The following is a 20,913-nucleotide window of genomic DNA, read 5'->3' on the forward strand; positions in this document are numbered from 1 at the left end:
GGTGCACCCACGGTGTCTTCGGAGGACATTGGTTTATGGACAGATGCGGCGGGCAGTGTTGGGTTTGGTGCCATCCTTGGCAAGAAATGGGTGGCGCAGAAGTGGCCCGCCTGGTGGGAGGAGAACGGGCTGACGGTGAACATTGGTTTCCTCGAGCTCTTCCCAATCTGGGTGGCACTGAAAGTCTGGCCAGACGAGCTGGCCAACAGATCGGTAATATTCTGGTCAGATAATATGTCAGTGGTTGAATGCATCAACCAACAAGCTGCAAGGTGTCCACTCATTTTACGCTTGATAAAAGAGATTGTACTGTGTTGCATGACAAGGAATGTACTTTTCAGAGCAAAACATGTCCCAGGGGTGTTAAACAATGCAGCTGATGCCCTTTCTCGCTTTAAGATGCAGGTGTTCAGGGATCACTTGCCGGAGGCAGAGACAGCGCCAGCCCAATTCCCGGCGATTCTTTGGCAAATTGGTGCCCCCAACTACATGACCTCGTGGCAGCCAGCCTAGCACCCAAGACCAGGACGGCATACGAAGGGGCGTTCAGGTCTTACTGTCACTTTCTGGGACAGGGCTGGGAGAGTAGTTGGACTATGGAGGCTAGCTTCAATGAGTATTTAGGCAGCCTACACAAGGAAGGGCGCACGGTGGCAACAGCCAACAGGCACAAGGCCGCTATCTCCTTTTTCGCACGGGCACGGGGGGGCAGGGACCCTACACACAGCTTCCAGGCCCACAGGGCATTAAAAGGATGGCGGCGCATGCAGCCCCCCTCCATAGATTCCAGGAAACCCATAGGTTTTGAACGTCTGTCAGCTGTTCTCCTCGCGCTGCCGGACACATGTAGCTCTACATCTGAGGTGGGCCTATTTAAAGCGGCTTTCTCTTTAGCCTTCTATGGGGCATTCAGGGTAGGTGAACTCGTGGCGGCCAACAAAGGTGATAAGATAGGCGGCCTTCAGCTGCAGGATATCAGCATAAGGGGCGACACTATGTGGATCAGCATCAGGAAATCTAAAACTGATCAGGACGCTAGGGGCCAAAGTTTGGCGTTACATCGGGCAAGGAACAATCCCTGCTGCCCGGTGACACATGTGGAGGAACTAATAAGACAGCGGGCACAGGAGTGTGTGGGGTCACTGCTAATGCATGGGGATGGGACTCCTCTTACCAGGTTTCAGTTCCAGAGAGTACTAGCCATGAGCATGGCAAAAGCGGGTTATAATCACAAAGAGTTTGGGACACACTCCTTCCGGATAGGGGCAGCCACAGAAGCAACAGCTAGGGGTTTGACCACAAAGAGTGTGCAAAGAATTGGGAGATGGTCCTCAAGCGCTTATAAACGCTACGTGCGGTTGCACATGTTGTGAGAGCTGCCGCCATGTGGAGTATTGCTAATACCTGCTGTTTTTCTGGTTATTTACAGTTTCACGGGCCTGTGACGCAGGACGGAAACTACCCATGGAGCATCAAGGCAACTTTACTACAGCATGGAGGGACCAGGAGGACAGACAGAAGACCGTAGTCATTTGGGTAGTGGGGCATTCATATGTCAAACGTGCTAACAAAATTTTTCTTGCAGGTTCAGGCAAACAAAGGGTGGAAAGTAGGGGGTGCAGGGTCTCCTTCCATGGCAGGGGGGGGGCTCCGCCTCAATCAGTTCAGGGACTATATGTCGGACTTACTAGCGCGACATACTACACCACCCTCGGCGGTAATACTTCACTTAGGGGGGAATGATCTGGCAGGTCTGGGCAGAAGGGTCCTCCTGGAAGAAATTATATCTGCAGCGGGTTGGCTAGCAAAGCGGTTACCAGGTAGTGTTGTAGTATGGTCACAACTGATACCAAGGATGCAATGGAGGGGGGGAAACTCAGTCAGCGCGTTGAACAGCTCGTTAAAGAGGGTCAACAACAAGCTGGACAGGCTATTTAGGACTCCGGTCTTACAGACCATCCCTCACGGTTGCATTTGGGGAGAACACTTCTACTTGCGGGATGGGGTGCACTTAACAGAGGAAGGGAATGCCCTTTTTATAAGAAACATCCTGGCATGGGTGGAAATTTTTGCAGGAGGAGTATGACCTTTCTAGAAGGGGGGAGTTCTGGGGGGGGGCCAGATAGTCGGTTAACTACCTGGCCTGTGGCGGTAAGGTCATTAATCGGTGAGCAGCATTTTAAGGTCCTTACGGGGGGGGCGGACCCATTCACGAAAGGGGCCGCCCGCGGGAGGGGCCATTTGGTCTCTCTCAGAACTTCAGGGGCAGGAGATGGTCTCCATTAATTTAAAGGGTGCGGGGGAGGGAGTCTACGCTTTCCTCAGGCTGGTAGCCACCCCTCACAACACTATGACGTCACTAAGGTGCGCGAGTGTCTGGGCCCTCCTGTTATGGTTAAATGGAGTTCGGGGAGCGCACGTGGGTGTAACGTGCCCTGGGTTGCGCATGCGCATCTTCAACGCGAGAGCGCAGCTGTAAAAGGATCTGACACCGGTTGGCGACCTTGCCGTAGGCCTTTATTAAAGTTATTAAAAAGTTATTAAAAAGTATTGGAAATATTAGAATGCAGTTTAATTTTCAGGATGATTAGATTACGTTAGGAGACACGCTGTATTAGCTATTTGTTAAGGTTAGCCCATCATACCATGTCGAAACGGATGTCAATCTAATATTCTGAAAAGTGTGCATTTTAATAATTGTCAGAAATGTTTATTTGATTAAAATTTTTGATTTGTTTTTATATTTTAATAAATACGGCCAGGGGGGGGGCCCCGTACCCCCCCTTGACTTCCAAAGACCCCCATGTGTTGACTGGTTGAATTGGGTAATTCAGTCGGTGTTCAAGGGGGGAGGTGGCCGGCAGTCCAAGACCATGATACAAGGGGGGGCCAATAGGCCCCCACGCAAGCATGGCGGGGCCCGGTCCCTCCCATAACCCGTCCCCTTCGGGGCCGCGTTCCCCGCCCCCTCGCCCCGGAAGTACTGGTGTGCTTCCGGGGCGAGGGGGCGGGGTCGCGGCGGCGAAGGGGTTAAGAGCCTGGGGAGCGCGGGAAGCGGCCTCTTTGTGCCCGCGCTCCCCAGGCTCGCTCCTCGCCCCACCGTGGGGCCGTTTAATTTTCCCCACCCTCCATCCCTTATTAGCAGACCTTGGGGCTTGGCAAATGGTGAGTATCAGGTTTTGTCAATGTGCCGGAACATAGATGTAAGGGGGACTTGATCCAGTAGGCCTTGAATTTCCTGTTTACTGGAAGGAAGTACAGAAGTTAAACGTTGGTGCAGTGCCGTGATTTTAACCAATTCTTTCCTTAGGCCCCTTTTTCCCGCTTACAGGAGTAACTATATATGTAGATGTTTATGCTTTGCTGTGTGTTAACAATTTTATCCTTAGGCCTTTTTTCCTTTTAGAATAGCATTGTCGTATTTATTATGTGTGTCTGGCGGTAAGGTCATTAATCGGTGAGCAGCATTTTAAGGTCCTTACGGGGGGGGCGGACCCATTCACGAAAGGGGCCGCCCGCGGGAGGGGCCATTTGGTCTCTCTCAGAACTTCAGGGGCAGGAGATGGTCTCCATTAATTTAAAGGGTGCGGGGGAGGGAGTCTACGCTTTCCTCAGGCTGGTAGCCACCCCTCACAACACTATGACGTCACTAAGGTGCGCGAGTGTCTGGGCCCTCCTGTTATGGTTAAATGGAGTTCGGGGAGCGCACGTGGGTGTAACGTGCCCTGGGTTGCGCATGCGCATCTTCAACGCGAGAGCGCAGCTGTAAAAGGATCTGACACCGGTTGGCGACCTTGCCGTAGGCCTTTATTAAAGTTATTAAAAAGTTATTAAAAAGTATTGGAAATATTAGAATGCAGTTTAATTTTCAGGATGATTAGATTACGTTAGGAGACACGCTGTATTAGCTATTTGTTAAGGTTAGCCCATCATACCATGTCGAAACGGATGTCAATCTAATATTCTGAAAAGTGTGCATTTTAATAATTGTCAGAAATGTTTATTTGATTAAAATTTTTGATTTGTTTTTATATTTTAATAAATACGGCCGGGGGGGGGGCCCGTACCCCCCCTTGACTTCCAAAGACCCCAATGTGTTGACTGGTTGAATTGGGTAATTCAGTCGGTGTTCAAGGGGGGAGGTGGCCGGCAGTCCAAGACCATGCTAATCTAGAACACCATTACATGTATCCTTGTTGCCAATTTCTTTGCAGCGGATTTAAAAAAAAAAAGATTGTATATGTGTTGGCTGTTAGACTTTGCTGTTCAAGCTCCGCCTCTAGTGCCGGTGCCTCCACCCCTTTCCTGAGTCACATTTTGTTCCCCTAATGAACGAGTTCCTGGAATGATTTCGTTGTTTCCAGTTCCAGCACTGCGTGTCGCTCAAAGTGTACCAGTCAGGGCTTGGAAATATCACACATTGCCGTGTAATCAAAACGGAACTTTAATTTTCGGAGCTCCATGCGTGTGTAGCTCATCTAGTCCAGGTTATTACCTCTGATGTCTTGGACTACTATTGTACTTGTGATTCACTTATAAAAGCAGGACTACAATGCCAAAATAAAAGCAAAAAAAACCAGGACTTTATTAGTTACACGCGGATGGATCCGGGAACAGCACGCCGCACCTTGCCACCACAGAAATCTACTTTCTACGGTTTTGTACCGAAAGTTATTCAATTGTAATTTGCTGAGATATCAATTTAGCTTTCAGTCCAAGACCATATAAAACATGTGGAAGGGCTGTGCAGCTGCCAGCAAGCTTTCTGAAAGAGATGTTGTTCAAACAATATTTCGTCATGACAGCAGCTGTGTTTAGTGTTTTCCGATTGGTTGTTCTACTGATTGTACGTTGAGACACCTTTTCTGATTGGATGTCGTTTATTTCCCTGTAACGTGCTTTGCTCCTTCATCGTAGAGGCAGATCACTTTTTGGCGTAGGGCGGTTGAAAAGCATGGAAATGTAAGAAACAGGGATATATATATATTTTTAACGCAGAGTATATGAGAGCCAGGCAATACTCAAGTAGGGTCGAGAGTTAAAATGGACAAGGATCAAGGTAAGACTCTAATAAAGCCTTCGTCTTAGACTTCAGAGGGGTTTATAATGGTTTCCAGTTCCAGCACTGGGTGTCGCTTAAAGTGTACCAGTCAGTTTATCTCTTCTCTGCGTGTTGTCTGCACGCTTCACAGGGAATGTGGAGCTGGGAAATTGCCGATAGGGAAGCTCATCGAGCGTGCCCCGTCATTTTAAATGTTTTTAAAATGAACTATTAAGACCGGCGGTTTCCTAAATTAGCTTCACCCCTTGTGTCTCTTGATTAGCGTTCCCGGAGTGGAGCATGTCACAGTGGCGGCTGTCAACATTTTGAACAGGCGCTGCACTGAGTTTGGGATGGCACAGCACCAAGTGCATGCCTCATTCAATCCCCTTTTAAAGGAGGTTTCCACCTATCTAGAGCACAGATTATTTGTGTCTCTGGCTGGGCAATCTGCAACGGACGACATTTATTTTATTTATTTTTGCAATTTTATACAGCGCGGACATGGCCCGAGGGCATTGGATCGCTTTACAAGCATGCGATAAAGGTTTCAGCGGGTTACATTTCTAGTAATTAAACTCTAACGATGATTTAAGTGGGTGTATGCAGGTGTAACTACAAGAAACAGCTACATCAATTGGGCAGACGAAATACACATTCACAACATCAATTTAGCTGGTGGGGTCAAATAACGAAGGCAGGTCAGAACGCTGGGGAGCGAGTACATAAGTAAGGTCCAGGGTGAATCAACCAAGATGTCTGTAAAAAAAAGGAGGAGCTTGAGGTCTGTTTTGAAGGTTACTAGGCAGGTTGTTAAACAGACGAAAAGAAGCAAATCGTTCCGGAATAACACTACAGGTACTTCCAGAGAAAGATTTGTTCATGTTTCGCTCTCGACTGAACTTGGGGGGGGGGGGACCAGTAGCAAGGATGGGGCATTTCTGGAACCCCTATTTGCTCCAGAAATGTGCAGTTTCTTGTTTAGATAGGAGGGTGCGGAGGGGTGCAAGGCTCTGTGGGTAATGCAAACAATTTTGAATTGGACCTGTGCTTCAATGGGGCAGCCTGTGGAGGGTTAGCAGGGCTGGGGAAATGTAGCCAAATCTCTTAAGACCTAAAACGAAGTGTGCTGCAACATGGAGAGTTGCCCATTTTGGGCCCAGGTGATCTATGGGACTGCCTGAGAGAAGGACAATTCCACAGTCTAGTTTAGAGAGAACAAGTGATGGCACCTATATTTTGAGGTCTTGCTCCAAAATCAATTGTCTGGTGCCCCAAAGCTGCCTAAGTTGGAGTTGTGCACTGTTGGCCGTAGCTGCGATGTAGCTGTAAAGATTGAGATGATTATCAAGGGTGATGCGGAGTGATCTGGCACTCTGGACAATGGCAGGGCAACCATCCAGGTCAGGAAGGTTCGCCATCCATTCTTGCACTGGTGTTTTTTCTTTCGGAGGTGAGATCCAAAGAAATTCAGCTTTAGTTGGGTTGAGTTTTAAATGGTGGTTAGACATCCAGTTTAGCATCTTTATGAGAGTTTTAGAAAGCAGGGCAACGTCTTCAGGGAAAGAGATTTACAAGTATATTTGTGTGGCGTCGGCATAGATGTGGAAGAGAATCCCAGAGTCTCTGAGAATAGGTAGAGGTTAAAGAGGGTCTGGGAGAGGATCGATCCGTGGGTGACTCCTTGGTGAAGGATGACTGGTCTCAAGAATGATTTGCCCATTTTTACAATTTGGTAATGGTTGAATAGGTATGAGGAGAACCAGTTGAGGACACTGCCCTCGCATCCCATGCGCAGTTCAAGAGTACGAAGGCGGTCCAGATGGTTGAGAGAGTTGAATGCAGCAGATTAATCCAGAAGGACTAGGATAGGAGGCAGGAGTTGCTGGAGTTGGGGATGCTGAAGGAGTCAACGACTGTTTGGAGGATCACAGGTTCTGTACTATGACCCTGACGGAATCCTGATTGAAGAGAGTCTAGAAGGTTGTTCGGTTGAATGTGTGAGGCTAGATTGGGATGCCGCGCAACTTTCAATGACTTAGGCTAAAAATGGGAGTGTGGAGACTGGGCGGTAGCTGTTCAGGTTCTCTTGATCAAGAGGTTTTTTCACGAGAGGGTGATTCAAACCATTTTTATTCGTTCTTGGAAGAGGTCCTGCTTGAGAGAGGAGTTCACCAAGGTGGTCCAGATGGGGATAAGGTGTGTCAAGAGAGTTGCTGCTAGAACCTGGGATTGCGTCTTGCTGGTGGTTTTAAGGTTTTATTTTGGAGACTGGTGTAGATCCTGTTCGGAAATTGGAAAGAAGGATGACCATGATTTTAGTGCCTTGCGTGGTAGCGTTTCAACCATTTCTAGGGGGTCATTGATGGGCAGCGAGATATGGATGTCTTTAACTTTTTTATCGAAGAAATCCACAATGGAGTGGCAATGGGACACTGATGACTTAGGAACTGAAGTGGTGAAGGGTTTAGTAGTCTGTGCAGTGACCTCGAACAGGCTCTTATGTCTATTCTTTGCCGAATTCACGAGTATTCTGTTATGGGAGGATTTGGCTCTGAGGATTTGATCTTTGTAAAGTTTTCATGCTTTGCAGCGCTTAGTCAAACTCAGGGGAAATGGCTCTCTTCTCCATTCTTTCTTGCATTTTCTCAACAGCTTTCTTTCTTCATGAAGCTCTTTAGAGAACCAGGGCCTGGGGGTTTAGCTCTGAATAATTTGCATTTCAGGGGTGCACATTTGTTGATAATGTGTTCTATAAGTGCTAAATAGTTTCTGCTATGCAAAAAAACGAAACAGATACCAATGCTTTTTCATGCTTATTGGTGTCAATGAGGTATGTGAGCAGAGTTTAGCCCGTGACGCCCACTCAGGGGGTCAGCAACTGCTTAGAAAATTAAATAATAGTAAGTTTACTGTAGATTTTTCTAGTTGTTATGACGGAAAGTCTTAATTTTATTAAAGACACGGAGGCGAGTATTATGCTTTTCTTATCTTGCTTTTACTGAATAGCAGCCAAGATAAGTGAAAAAAACTACAGTTCCCAGGGGCCCAGGCAAACAGGCTGGCCAATAGGAACAAGGTAAAAACGAAATGTCATCCAATCATAACCTGGCAGTGTATATAACATCACATCTGACTGCAGAGCTTCCTCTTTTCGCTGACGAGCAGATCAGATAAACTCAGAGAACATTGGAATGATCGCCAAAACAATGGAAAAAGCCAAACTCCAGGAACAAACTTCTTGAGCTACCGGAATCCAGGAGAAACGAGTCGCAGTATTGATTGGTTTACAATAAAACATACGGAAAACATTATCATTAGTCCAGTCTGCTGATCTCAGAATGTCCTCAAGACAGGAGCCTGCCCAAAAGGCCTTAGAAGCCATGGCTTCCCGAGTGGATTGAGCTCCGAAAACAGAGACGTCAATGCCTGCAAGGGATATAACCCAGCGCACCCAACGGGCCAAGGTGGCGGAGGAGACGGGAAGGTGGGGCTTGCGGAAGGAGATCAGAAGTTGAGAATGAGAGGCCGCTTTGAGATCAGAAGTCCGTTCCTCATACACTTGTAAACACTGGCCCGCACATAACTTAGGATGAGAGGTAAAATAAGGGTAAAATACAGAATTTAAGTTCGTTTTGGTGAGTCTATGAATCTGGAACACAACACCTGTGGGAGCAAACTGTCGAGAAGAAACATCCAATGCTTTGACATCAGAAACACGCTTAATGGAAACTAGGCATAGATGCATAGTAAGTTTGACAGATAACATTTTCAAAGAAAGTGCAGCATTGTCTGGCCAATCAGAAAACAATTTGAGAACAACAGAAACATCCCATAAAGAGGAATACTCAGCCAACGGAGGTTTTGAGCAGCGAACTCCTTTCAGAAGGCAGCAGATCAACGGGTGAGAGCCTACTGGTTTGCCATTGATGGGCGAATGATTAAGGGAAATAGCAGACCTGTACAAGTTGACTGTCTTATAGGACTTACCTGCGCTGGCTTCAGAAGTCAAGAAATTAATCACAAAATTCAGAGGGGCTGAAAAGGGATCAACATGCCGTTCCAGACACCAGCTTGCCCAAAGAGACCAAGAGGATTTGTAAGCTTTGGATGTCCCAGGAGCCCAGGCTTTGCTGATAAAGAGCGAAGCCTCTTGTGAAATGAGGATATCAGGAGGGGAAGGCTGGGTCTTTCCAAGCCGACAGAACTAGGGAGTTGTTCAGGATGAGATTGTGACGCAATCCCTGAGGACTCAGTAGCAGGTCCTCGTGAGCCGGTAAAAGAACCGGGAAATCTACTGACATTTCCAACAGAGAGAGAAACCAAATCTGAGATTGCCAGAAGGGGGTAACTAGAACCAGGGAAGTTGACTGGCGACGAACCTGGGCAAGAACTCTGCTGATCATGAGAAAAGGAGAAAACGCATAATTGAGATGGCGAGACCAGTCCTGAAGGAAAGCATCTGTTGCTAGAGATGATGGATCTGGACGCCAGCTGAAGAAACGGGGTAACTGGGAGTTGAGACGTGAAGTAAAGAGGTTTATGTAAAAATGACCCCATTTTTGAGAGAGAATTAGGAAAACGGATGGAAGCAGCTTCCAGTCGCTGAAGTCCCGAAGATACAGAGAGTGCCAATCCGCTACAGAGTTGAGATCCCCTGGAAGATATTCTGCTGTCAGGGAGAGTTGATTGGACACACAAAATTCCCAAAGACTTTTTTTGCTAGCTCTGCCAAAGCTTTGGACTTGGTACCGCTGAGATGGTTGATATAGCGAACCGCAAAAACATTGTCCATGCGTAGAAGGATGGAACAGCGGACCATGTTTTTTTGAAAGGCTTTGGTTTTCAAAGGAGCCTGCAAGCATCTCTAAACAATTGATGTGCAATCTGGACTCCTCGCGTGACCATGTACCACCAGTCGATATTGGACCTCAGCGGGCGCCCCAACCCGCTAGGCTGGCATCTGATTCTAACACAAGATCTGGGGCCGTAGCGAAGACATTTCGCCCGTTCCATGCATCTAAATGGTCGATCCACCATTGAAGTTCGTCATATGATTCCTGGTCAAAAGCTATAAGGTCGGTGTAAGCCAAGCCTTGATGCAGATGTTTGATTTTTAGGCGTTGAAGAGCCCGATAGTGCAAGGGACCCGGAAAGATGGCCTGAATTGAAGAGGAGAGAAGACCGACTATTCTGGCAAGAGACCTCGGAGATATGAGAGAGGAGCGAAGGACACCAGAAATCTCCACTTTGAACGTGGAGACCTTCGACTGAGGAAGACGAAGGGAAGCTGCGACGGAATCTACAAGGAAACCCAAGAACTCTATGATCTGTGACGGAGTCAGTATTGATCTGTCGAAATTGATGAGGAACCCCAGATTTAGGAGTAAAGTCTTGGTGGCACCCAGTTCGTACAGAAGAAGATGTTTCTCTGCATTCATAATCAGAATGTCGTCCAAATAAATTAGCAATCTGATGCCCAGGGATCGTAGGAAGGCAACAACTGGTTTTATTAGTTTGGTAAAGCACCAGGGTGCTGATGAAAGGCAGAAGGGGAGAAAAGTGAAGTGGTAATTCATGCCCGACCACTGGAACTGTAAGAACTTGGAATGGGAAGGATGAATGGTAACCATGAGATAAGTGTCCTGTAAGTCCAATCGAATCATCCAGTCGTGAGGACGAAGGGTATCTCTTAAGTGGAGAATAGTCTCCATTTTGAAGTGGCGGTACACCACGTATTGATTGAACCATTTCAGGTTGATCACTGGACGTAGCTTTTTTTTTCTCTTTCTGAACAAGGAAGATGGAGCTCAGAAAACCTGAAGGGTCGAAGGGAGCTATTTGGATGGCCTGTTTCTGGATAAGAGACTGGATCTCGGACGAGATTAGAAGAGCCATGTCTTTGGAAAAAAACAGAGGGTGGGTGGGGAGCGTTGTCTGGAAAGGCTGAGAATAGAGCTCTATAAGATAACCTTGAACTGTGTTTAGCAACCAAGGATCTGTAGTGCCATTTTGACAGGAACAGTTTTAAACGCCCTCCCACAGGAGGAGGGGAAGAAAGACCTACCTTGTTGACTGTTGGTGTTGCGATGATCGTTCTTCTGGCCTCGACCTCGGAAGCCTCTACCCGCTGTGGGTAGAACTGAGGCCTGTATTCTTGGGAGGAATTGTAGAAGGACCCCCTGGAGCCTTGGTTGTTATATGGACGTCCGGAAGAGCGGCCCCTGCCTCTGCCGGCCCTGCCAAAAACCGAGGGAGCAAACACCTTCTTGATGGACAGTTGAGCTTTGTCCATTGAAGCGAAAGTGGATACAAATCTGCTGAGATCCCTGACAGGATTTTCACCAAAGAGAAGACCATTAGCCTTACTGCCTGGATCCTGGGGAGCTAAATTGGCCAGCTTGGGATCCAATTTGATAAGAAGGCCTTTACGGCGTTCGTGCGTAATAGCAGCGTTAGCGTTCCCAAGTAAGCAGAAAGCAAGTTGGACCCACATGGAGACGTCCTCTGCGGACAATTCAGAGCCATCAAGACGAGCCGACTCGGCCATATCAAAGATGCGTGCCAAAGGACCCACAACATCCAGTAATTTATCCTGGCAGGTGGACCAGGCTTTGTCCACTCCTTTGCGAGCATCCTTACCGAATTTGGAAAAGAAGGTCAGAAGGGGTTGGTCACTGGCCGGGACTAAAGTAATCTTGTCCAGCAAAGACGGTTTGGGACACTCTGATTTCAACCTGGACCGGAACCAGGTCTCCAAGGGCAGCCGAAGCCCAGCTGAGATGTACTCTCCCACATGAGCAGGTGGGGTTCATTCTGTCGAATTAAGATGTCGGATGGAGGACGGGTCAAACATAGGCAACCCTTCTGAGTCAAAGACCGGTTCAAAAGTGAAAGAATCTGACAGACTTTTTATAAGGGTGAGTGGGAGGGTCAGAAACATCAAAGGTCATCTGTGTCCAAGATGGTGGAAATAACCAGTTTCTGTGGTGACTCTGCGTGCTTCACTTTTTGTTTACGCTTGCCCTCGGTACCTAGAAACCCCTCCTTAGAAGGAGGCCTGGGAGGCACTTTGTCCTCAGTCATGAGCGAGGAAGACTCGCTGTTCAACAAAGACGCAGTTTTGGAAGCATGTAATGATGCAGAAGAAACCACCTTTCACTTTCTGCTTTCCTCCGCAGACTGGGCCAAAGCCTTGGACAGGAGACTTATCATAGAATTCTCCATACCTTTGGACATACGTTTCATAGAAACTTCCACTGCATTTTCCACAGAGGAGTTAATAAATCTATTGAGATCATGTTTCACCTTCCTCATTGGCCTGAAAAGGCTCTGGAGAGCTATTTAATTCCATGAAGCAGTGAATGCAGCCAAACAGGCAACCGGGGGTTAAATGTAGGAAGAGTGGGTGGGCCGAGGAGGAGAAAATACACCCAGTGGCGTGTCTTTTCTTACAAGCGCACCGGAGACCAGAAGAGCCTGGGAAATGCAGAGACCGGTAGCGCTGGAGGTCGTGAGGCCACAGAATGAAGAAAAACGTCAGCGCTTCACCATTGGAAGTAGGTGAGCGTGAGAAGTTCCAGAGCGTCAAGCATGAGGCTAAACCACTGTGGAGTCAATCCCGGGGGGGGGGGGGGAGAAGGAACGTACGAACAAACGGAACGGGACAAGAAAGGGCGAAGTCCCGAGCCGGGTCGCGCAAGAGCGTGAGCGCGAGGAAACCTTGAAAGGAGAGGGTGCACGCAGGGGAGTAGGCAAAGGAGCGTGACGCAGGGAGAAAAAAGGCACAAAGTCTAGACGCGCAGTAGCGCGAACGCGCTGAATAAAAGAGTAACGCTAAACTTAATAAGGCAACAATGTAATATGCAGTAATTTATAAACTACAAACATACAAGCATTAAAACAATGGGATCAAAATATAAAGTCACTTATCTGACTGCGAGCAGCAAGAATAGAGAAAGCTCTGCAGTCAGATGTGACGTTATATACACTGCCAGGTTATGATTGGTTGACATATCTCGTTTTTTCCTTGTTCCCATTGGCCAGCCTGTTTGCCTGGGCCCCTGGGAACTGTGGTTTTTTCCCTTATCTTGGCTGCTGTTCAATAAAAGCAAGATAAGAAGAGCATAATAGGAGCCTCCGGTCTTGCCATAAAATTTAGAATAATAATTAGTAAAATGAAATACTTTAAAATGTTCTGTAATTATGAAGGCATTTGAAACTGGAGGCTTAAAATAAAGTTGGTATCCTGAGACTGATTAGTGGGAGCAGTGCAAGTACATCAAACAGAATGTAGTATTAGCGATTTGTTTGTGAATGATATAAAATATGTAATCCTTTGTGTATTTGTTTACTGATTTTTTTTATTTTTTATCTGTATTTTTTTGAGGTTCACGTCATTGAAATTACATACACCGGGGTCCCTGGCTTCCAGCAATGACTCAGTGTAGGTCCCCAGATTCCAGTAATGATTAAGTGGGGGCCCACTGAAGTGAAAATGTTAGTAACCACTGGCCTAGACGAATTTGTAAAACCTTAAAACATAGTTGACAAGTGGCTTCCTGTTGTGTAATACCTTAGAGTGGTTCTGGCATTTTAGCTTTTAATACTCTGCATGCTAGGGTTTTGAACCCATCAAGACAATGTTAAAAGAAAAACCATAAGCCCCACAATGCAAAATGCTGTTGACTGAAACACCAGGTATGGCTGATGGGATCATATACCATAGTGCCATGCAGACTTGTGAAATGCAAATAAAAATGTAATTCCTTACTTCCTCCCTTTATTATTGTTGGCTATTGGATGGAAAAGGTTCAGTTGTGTAGAAACAAAAAGTTTTCTTTTGTGAACAAAGTAAAATTATTAAGGATAAAGCAATTTAAGTGATAATGTAGTTTACCTAAGAACTGCACAGAACAGGAATCAACATATGTCCGTTATTTTCTTTTAATCAGGACAATAATTTTCATGTCAAAATAATTTTTAGAAATTTTTGAATATTAAATGGGCTGACAAATATAATAAAATGACAAATATAATAAAATGACAACAACATAGAAATAGTGACTGATGTGACAAATAGTGAAATAAACCATCTAATCCATAGATACGCCTGTATTATGTAGACAGCAGAAACACGTTTCTTTGTTTAACTCTTTTTATTAACTTTTGCATCATAGTACAAACAGCCTCTAACGTTTAGTCATGGCCATTTGCTTCTGCCTGTATTCCTTTCATTGCCTCTGCTACACCACCCCAACTCACACAACAACTCACTCACCTGTAAACACTGAATTTGTTTATCTTTTGGTGCGGTCGGTATTTCAACAGCTGTGTACTTCCTTCACACACTTTCACTCAATTTCATTTGGCACAAAATAAGCCATTTTTCGTAGTGCTTTGCAGAGAGGCCAAGGATTGGATAATTATGGAGCCTGAACACCTTTATGAACAAGCGATACGCACAGTGAGAAACTCACACTGCCTTCAGCTTTACCTCCTAAACTCTCAATTGTACCCAATCATGAAAACCCATCTAGAAGTCGACATATAAAGGCGACTCCGTTCATAAACTGCACTATATAAAAGCCTTTTATGAAAAAATAGATACACAAAATCTGGAAAAAGCTAATATTCTTAGGAAATGCAAGCAGGCACTGCACACAGCGACATGGATTGCCGAAAGGGTTTTTGCAGCTTTGCTTGTAAAATTGGGGAAATTGTGAGAAAACAAGTGTATTATATGGTGCGGTTGTGTGACCTCACAGTGTAATACACTCACAGTACCTTCTTGGGTTCAGTCAGGCTAGTTAGTTAAACCCTTAGCTCAACCCTGCGTTGCTATTGCTTTGGTCAGTCAAGCTTAAACAGTGGAACAAGTGTAAAGCATTTACAAGTGCCAAAACAACAAAAAAAGAAAGTCACACAACACAAATGAAATACGACACCAATTTATAGAAATATAGCTTATTTTTATGAATTTGTAGATGCCAAAATAAACAAAATCCAATAGAGGGTTCCGGAGATATATATTTTTAAGTGAATGTAAATGTTATGTTATGTTATGTTATTCGAATTTTTGAGCGCACAGCTGCCCCAGCCAAGGGGCGTCCCGGCGCTATCCCTGGAGTCAACATGTATTGGTAACTTCTGTGGTTAGTGGAAACTTTAAAAACTTTTATCAAGTTATGCTTGGCTACTCCAGCCCACTTTGGGTGACCGACTGCTTCAGTGAGGAGCTCAAGAGCCAGTAAGAAGTTATAGGACATTTACCGTCAGGACCCCTGTCAGAGGGCCACTGGTCACAGGGGTTACTGGGCCCAGGCGTAGGGTTTTAGGCCTTATACTCCTGATGTCCAGGGGCCCACCCTAGTATAGATGTTGAGCAACTGGGCCAAGTACCCATTCAGCACTGTAATCGGTTTACTTTGTCAAAACAAATTTCTGTCTTTTTAAAGTATTTTTTTATATCTTAGAGCTGGAATCATTGTTTTACTGTAATCTGTGAAATAGCCATCCATATACACCCTCAGTAACTTGTCACTATTTCCTTGCCATGACCCTGTACTGCATTCCACTGCCTTTGGCTACATTCTTGGGATACAAATACCATACACATAAGCAGTAGATGGTGGAATATGTAGCATGCCAGAATCCACAACAGTTGAAAAATCACATAATTCATGGTTTTGTGTCTACTTCTAACATCTGCATGGAACCTGCATAGTGTTAGTTTTTAGGTCTCGCCTGAGCCAGCGCATGCGCTGCTCTGGCGAGACATTTAGTGTGTGGGTTTTGAAAGTGCTAAAACAACAGTTGATGGACAGAATGCAGAACAATGTCATACATTCACCCCAGTACAGAGATCTGGGTCTAAATCCATTGTTTTTTGTGCTCACCACACCAACCCAGTTCAGACATGGCCATATGCAAATCAGCCTTGACCCTGTGCCTCATGGGAAAAGTCCAGCCCGAACTGCCAAGCCATGTCTGTTTTGAAAGTGCTACCAGAGGCTTTTGCTGGCCTCACGCTTGCTGTTACGCGCCAGGCTGCAATCTGCCTTTCTTTCATGGCTCATGAAGCCTTACAGCATGCTCCTCCACCCCCTTGCTCCCTGCATTTGCAGCGCCCTTTCATTTTCACAGCCTGCCAATACTCCAAGTCAGAGTCGCCGCCGCACGTCTAATCACTTTCACTGCCTCGCGGCAATGTCAGTTTCATCGGCGCGCAGCTTTTTTTTGGTTTGCACTGCACGTCTTATCACTTTCACTGCAGCGCGGCTTTTTTTAAATTTGCATTTGCAGCGTGCTTTCATTTTTACACTCTCCACGCCACAGACTCCATCCCTTCGAAGACTTCTCTTCCCACTTCATACAGGAGCCCTTCCCGTTTAACACATGCGCCCGTTTGTCCCAAGCCTCCAGGGTACTCCTGTTAGAGGGCTGCACTGCATGCTCCAATGGAACTCTCTTTACTCTGCATCATTGTCATATGGTTTGGAAATATAGTTTGATGCGCGAGGCTATAAATCCATGCGGCAGCGATAGTAACATTAGCCTTAAATTGCTGGCTAATGGTTTTTACGTCGGCACACTCCTCTCCTGTTGCTCTCCTCGTCCGCGTCTGATCTTGTGGTTTGTTCATTTACTTTGTTTGATCTGCAAAGGAAAAGGGCAGCGTGTCCCTTGGACCACACAAGGCGCACAAGCGTGGACTGGACCCCCGGCAGCTGCTGGTGATGCTTCTGGGAGGACGTCTGAGGGTGTGGCTGCTGAGCTGCTGGGCAACGCTGGTGAGTCCTCCAGTACATTCACCCTAGCCGTCTTGTGTTTGTGTCCAGCATCTCTGTACAACATGCAGTACTGAACGGAACCTCCTGGCCTCCTCTGCTCCCTGCTGTTCTGCATACCCTCCCAGACTCTTGTTATTCGCATTTTTAACATATTTTAGTATCCTGTTGTTTTATATAATGCAGCGCTCCTTTTGGAATTGTCTTTGTCACAGTTATTTTTGATTTTTTGGCATCCACCAAACGATTAAAGTTCAACATCTGATGACTTTGTCGGTACATCGACTAGCCACTGTTTCTGATTCTGGCTCATGTTTGCTACATCTGTTTACAAACCTTCTGTGTAGTTTGCAAGTGTAGTTGAATGTAATGATACTGGTTTAATGGTTGAGTCGTCAACTCTGGAATCAGAAAGTATGAATTCTATCCCCTCATTCCCTTCTGATAGTATGTGTGATCCTGAGCTGCTCCAACTGTCTGCGCCTGTGCCCCCAGCTTATTACCGTACTAAAACTGTCAATGCTGAGATATGGGCCACAAAGTCTTATACTTTTTACCTAGCTCGACATGTAAACACAGTTACATTGTTGTGTGCAGTCTGCAGCTCACAGGTTTTATGCCCAGCAGGGCCGACGCAGACTTTCATCCATTCAATGAATGCCTTTCAGTTAGGGTGTTATATTACCCGCAGTTCCTCTTTTGGTTCCAAGAAATACCATTACTAACACACAATGAGAACCTACGTTGAACAGTTAGTAAGTATAGTTTCGTGTAAAAAATACTAATAAACCGATTCTTATCGGCAGAGTTGTAAAGTACTCTGCACAGTTCATGTACTAATAAAAAGGCGAGGTTGCACAGTTGGTTAAAGCCGCTGTTTTTTTACTACATTTGAGTGCTTGGAAAGGTCGACTTGACCTTTCACCCTTCTTTTCATGATGGATCAAGTGCCATTTTGTAGGATAAATTAATAGCTGTGTCATATAGCGCCATGAATCCAAAAGGCAGCGATCGCTACCTAAACATGTCAGTTGGCCACCTGCCATGATTGAATACCTGAAATAAAAAAAGCGGGCGTGCCCATGTTTTTTGGTACCAGATGTTTTAGTGCCGCTTTACTTTCTCTTGTGGGCTAGAGTTCGTGGTTTGTGCTGGTAATTGCTGCCTTGTAGCCAGGAGGCCTGAGAAGAGAAGCTTGCTCCTTGGACTTTGGGTTCAACATCCCATACTTGTTCTTTCCCCCAAACTACTGCATTTATAATGTGTCATGTTATTCATTTTGCATAATCAACTTTATCATTGTAAAGCGCTCTGATATCCGCAAGGATCTTATTCGCGCTCTATAAAACCTTCAAAATAAAAATAAATAAAATCCTGTTTGGTTGCCTGGGAGGTGGGAAATGTGCATCCAGTTATTACTTCAAAGAAAATTCTGCATTTAAGCACTCTAGAATGATGCATTTAAGAACCCTACAGTAATAAAAAACCCATAAAACCATTTTTACAGGAAAAGAAATTAGCTGTTGCTTTACTGTCAATAAAAATTTTGCAGCACAATTCTCTTTTTACTTTCACCCCAGCGTGCCAGAGTACCCCCACCATGCCCTCTTTTTCTCATTTTTTTTAAAAACTCAGGACACAGGGACTAAATGAGTCCCTCATTTCTTAAAATGGCAGCTGCAACATTTCTATTGATGTGATGGCCTGTGAATCAGATCTCTAGGTGCCGGCTAGGTCACGTCCAGAAAACACTAACTTTTGAATCTTAATAAAAAAAAACGAAAAAAAACTGCTTAATGGATTTACACAAAATCACAAAAAGTAGGCTTTCTGGGTAACAATATATCTCTCTGGCAAATTTGGTGTAATTCTGTTCAGCTGTACTTAGGTCGAGCCTAGAGGCAGCGTGCATGCTCTGCGAGGCATGCTGTAATGTCTCTAGGAAGTTAGAAGACACCACCACACGCCCGCCGCTTGTGATTGGTTACTTAGACCGCTTTCTAAATGCCATTGTTTTGGTTCGTGGATAGAATACATTTGTCCCGCCTTGTGGCTGTTTTCATCCGCCCTGGTGTTTACCCCTGCTGCATGGATCCTTTCGATACGGGCCATATGTTTTGGTACCCACACTACTTTTTCTTTTGCCTCAGCTTGATTTTTAATTTCCTGTTGTGTTTTACTTTGCTCCTCCCTCTCCTGTTGTCCACATTCCCTTTGCTCCCGCCCCCCTCCCATTGTCTGTGTGCAACATGCTCCCGCCCCCACTCTTTGTCCGTGTGCAACATGCTCCTGCCCCCTCCTGTTGTCCGCATTCCCTTTGTCCCCACCCCCTCCCGTTGTCCTTGTTCAACATGCTCATGTTCCCCTCCCGTTATCCATATTGTTTTTCTTCTCGCCCTCTCCTGCCGTACTTTTGGTTGTTCCTCTATTCTCGTTCCTTTTAACAGTTGGCACACAGACCAGTCAGACTTCCCAATTTTTAAAAGAGATTTCCCGAAACGTTGATTTGCTCAAATCAGAATTCAAGTCAAATCGGAAATAATGGAAGATAAACACAACTTTTTGTGTGAACATCCTTACAGTTCTTCTTATGACTATGCTACTGGTTAACGTCATTCCGAAGAGGTAAAAGAAAAAATCTTAAAGGCATTTTACAAAGTTGCATAGCTTATTATGGCCTTGCTAAAGAACATGTCACACGAGATGCATCCAGCAACATCGGAAACAAGCATTGGCATAGCCAATAGGTCTCGCTTTGGGACCTTATAAGTATTTAGTTATGCAGCATAGTATCCTTGGTGCTACAACTGTTGCATGGCTAAACACTTATAGGGTACAAGACTTTTGGGCCCCTATCACTTCCTATCTGATGTCTCACCCTGACATTCTAAATGTACTGTTTTATGTGCTGGAGTTTTCTGACTGAACTGCGACAGCCCGGAATCTAAATGATTTGCACTGTTACCTCGGCTTATTTCCTGGCCATCAGGCAGGTGCCTCAGGGATTGTTCTTACTGGTTGTTATTTGTAAAATGTGCAAAAATGTATTATTGTATCACGGAAGAGTAGCGATAATGTATATCTGTTGCCTGGGAGGGGGTCGGGGGGCGGGATAGGGGGGGGGGGAGTTCAAGGGTCGCATGTGCTCGATTCGTCATGTACAGTTTTGCATTCTTGACTGTATGTTTTGTCTGAAAGTAATCAATAAATCTTTAATAAAAAATAAAAAAAGCGAAATCATTAAAAAAACTGAGGGTAGACTCAGAAATTCACAGTATTTATTCATCGTCACTGAATGTAAAATTCAATTTTAGGAGAAGCTGGAAGTAGATACTTTAATTGTAGAAGCCTGTTTGAATGCAGTAAATATTTTATTCGTAAAAAATGTTTATCCACTGTGCTTCCAATACATATATAACTAGAACTGGGGAAGAAACAGGTGTCTCAGATTTTGGAAGAAAAGTTAGTAGTAGCGCGGTATAGAAGTGAAAAGGAGGAGGAAGGGATACTTGCTGTCTATCCGGTGATTAGACCTCAAAGTGAAGCGTCGCTTTCCTAACACCGCTTCATTGATACTTTAGCCTCCAGGTGGTGAATGGAATTAATTGTTCCTACTTGTATATATTTTGATTCTGATTGAGTCATACCTATACTTGCACTTACAGGTGATCGGTTATAAGGTGTTTAATACAATTCACACTCCAGTGTTTCTACCTTTCCGTCCCATTCTTCCCTGGTTCTCCAGAGTCTGATTCTTAAGTGCTTGTGTTTATAATATAGGTAACAAGACACTTAGGGCCTGATTAATAGTTTGGCGGTGCGTTGGGAACACACCACCGCCGCCACACCTCCAAACCCATGTGCCAACTGTCTGCCAGAATACAGGTTTGTTCGTTTCTGGCAGGCTGTTCTTTTGCGTTCGAAGGGCAGTGCCTATGAAATAGGCAACGCAGTGGGAATGTCAAAGTCGGTACCAGCACAGTGCAGATACTAGGGTGCATGCACACAGGGGAGCACGCCAAGTACCACCGCTGCAGGCATCACCAGGCCTTTAGGCAACAGGAAATCCCTCTGGTGCGAACA

At 45.5% G+C, this 20,913-nt stretch overlaps 1 protein-coding gene across 2 annotated transcripts in view; it reads left to right on the forward strand.

Annotated features, from left to right (window-relative positions):
* The first annotated feature begins 4,894 nt into the window (after positions 1-4,894).
* The window catches only part of FAM151B (family with sequence similarity 151 member B), a 564,366-nt gene continuing 548,347 nt past the window's right edge, over positions 4,895-20,913 (forward strand). The window contains exons 1-2 of one of the 2 annotated variants that reach the window (XM_078675308.1): positions 4,895-5,059; positions 16,708-16,833. In XM_078675308.1, the coding sequence (XP_078531434.1) occupies positions 5,044-5,059; positions 16,708-16,833 (142 nt within the window). In that variant the 5' untranslated portion in view covers positions 4,895-5,043. The remainder of the gene's footprint in view (positions 5,060-16,707; positions 16,834-20,913) is intronic. The other variant, XM_078675309.1, reaches the window with a different exon arrangement.

This window comes from Lissotriton helveticus, chromosome 2_1, assembly GCF_964261635.1.
Source record: "Lissotriton helveticus chromosome 2_1, aLisHel1.1, whole genome shotgun sequence".
NCBI lineage: Eukaryota > Metazoa > Chordata > Amphibia > Caudata > Salamandridae > Lissotriton > Lissotriton helveticus.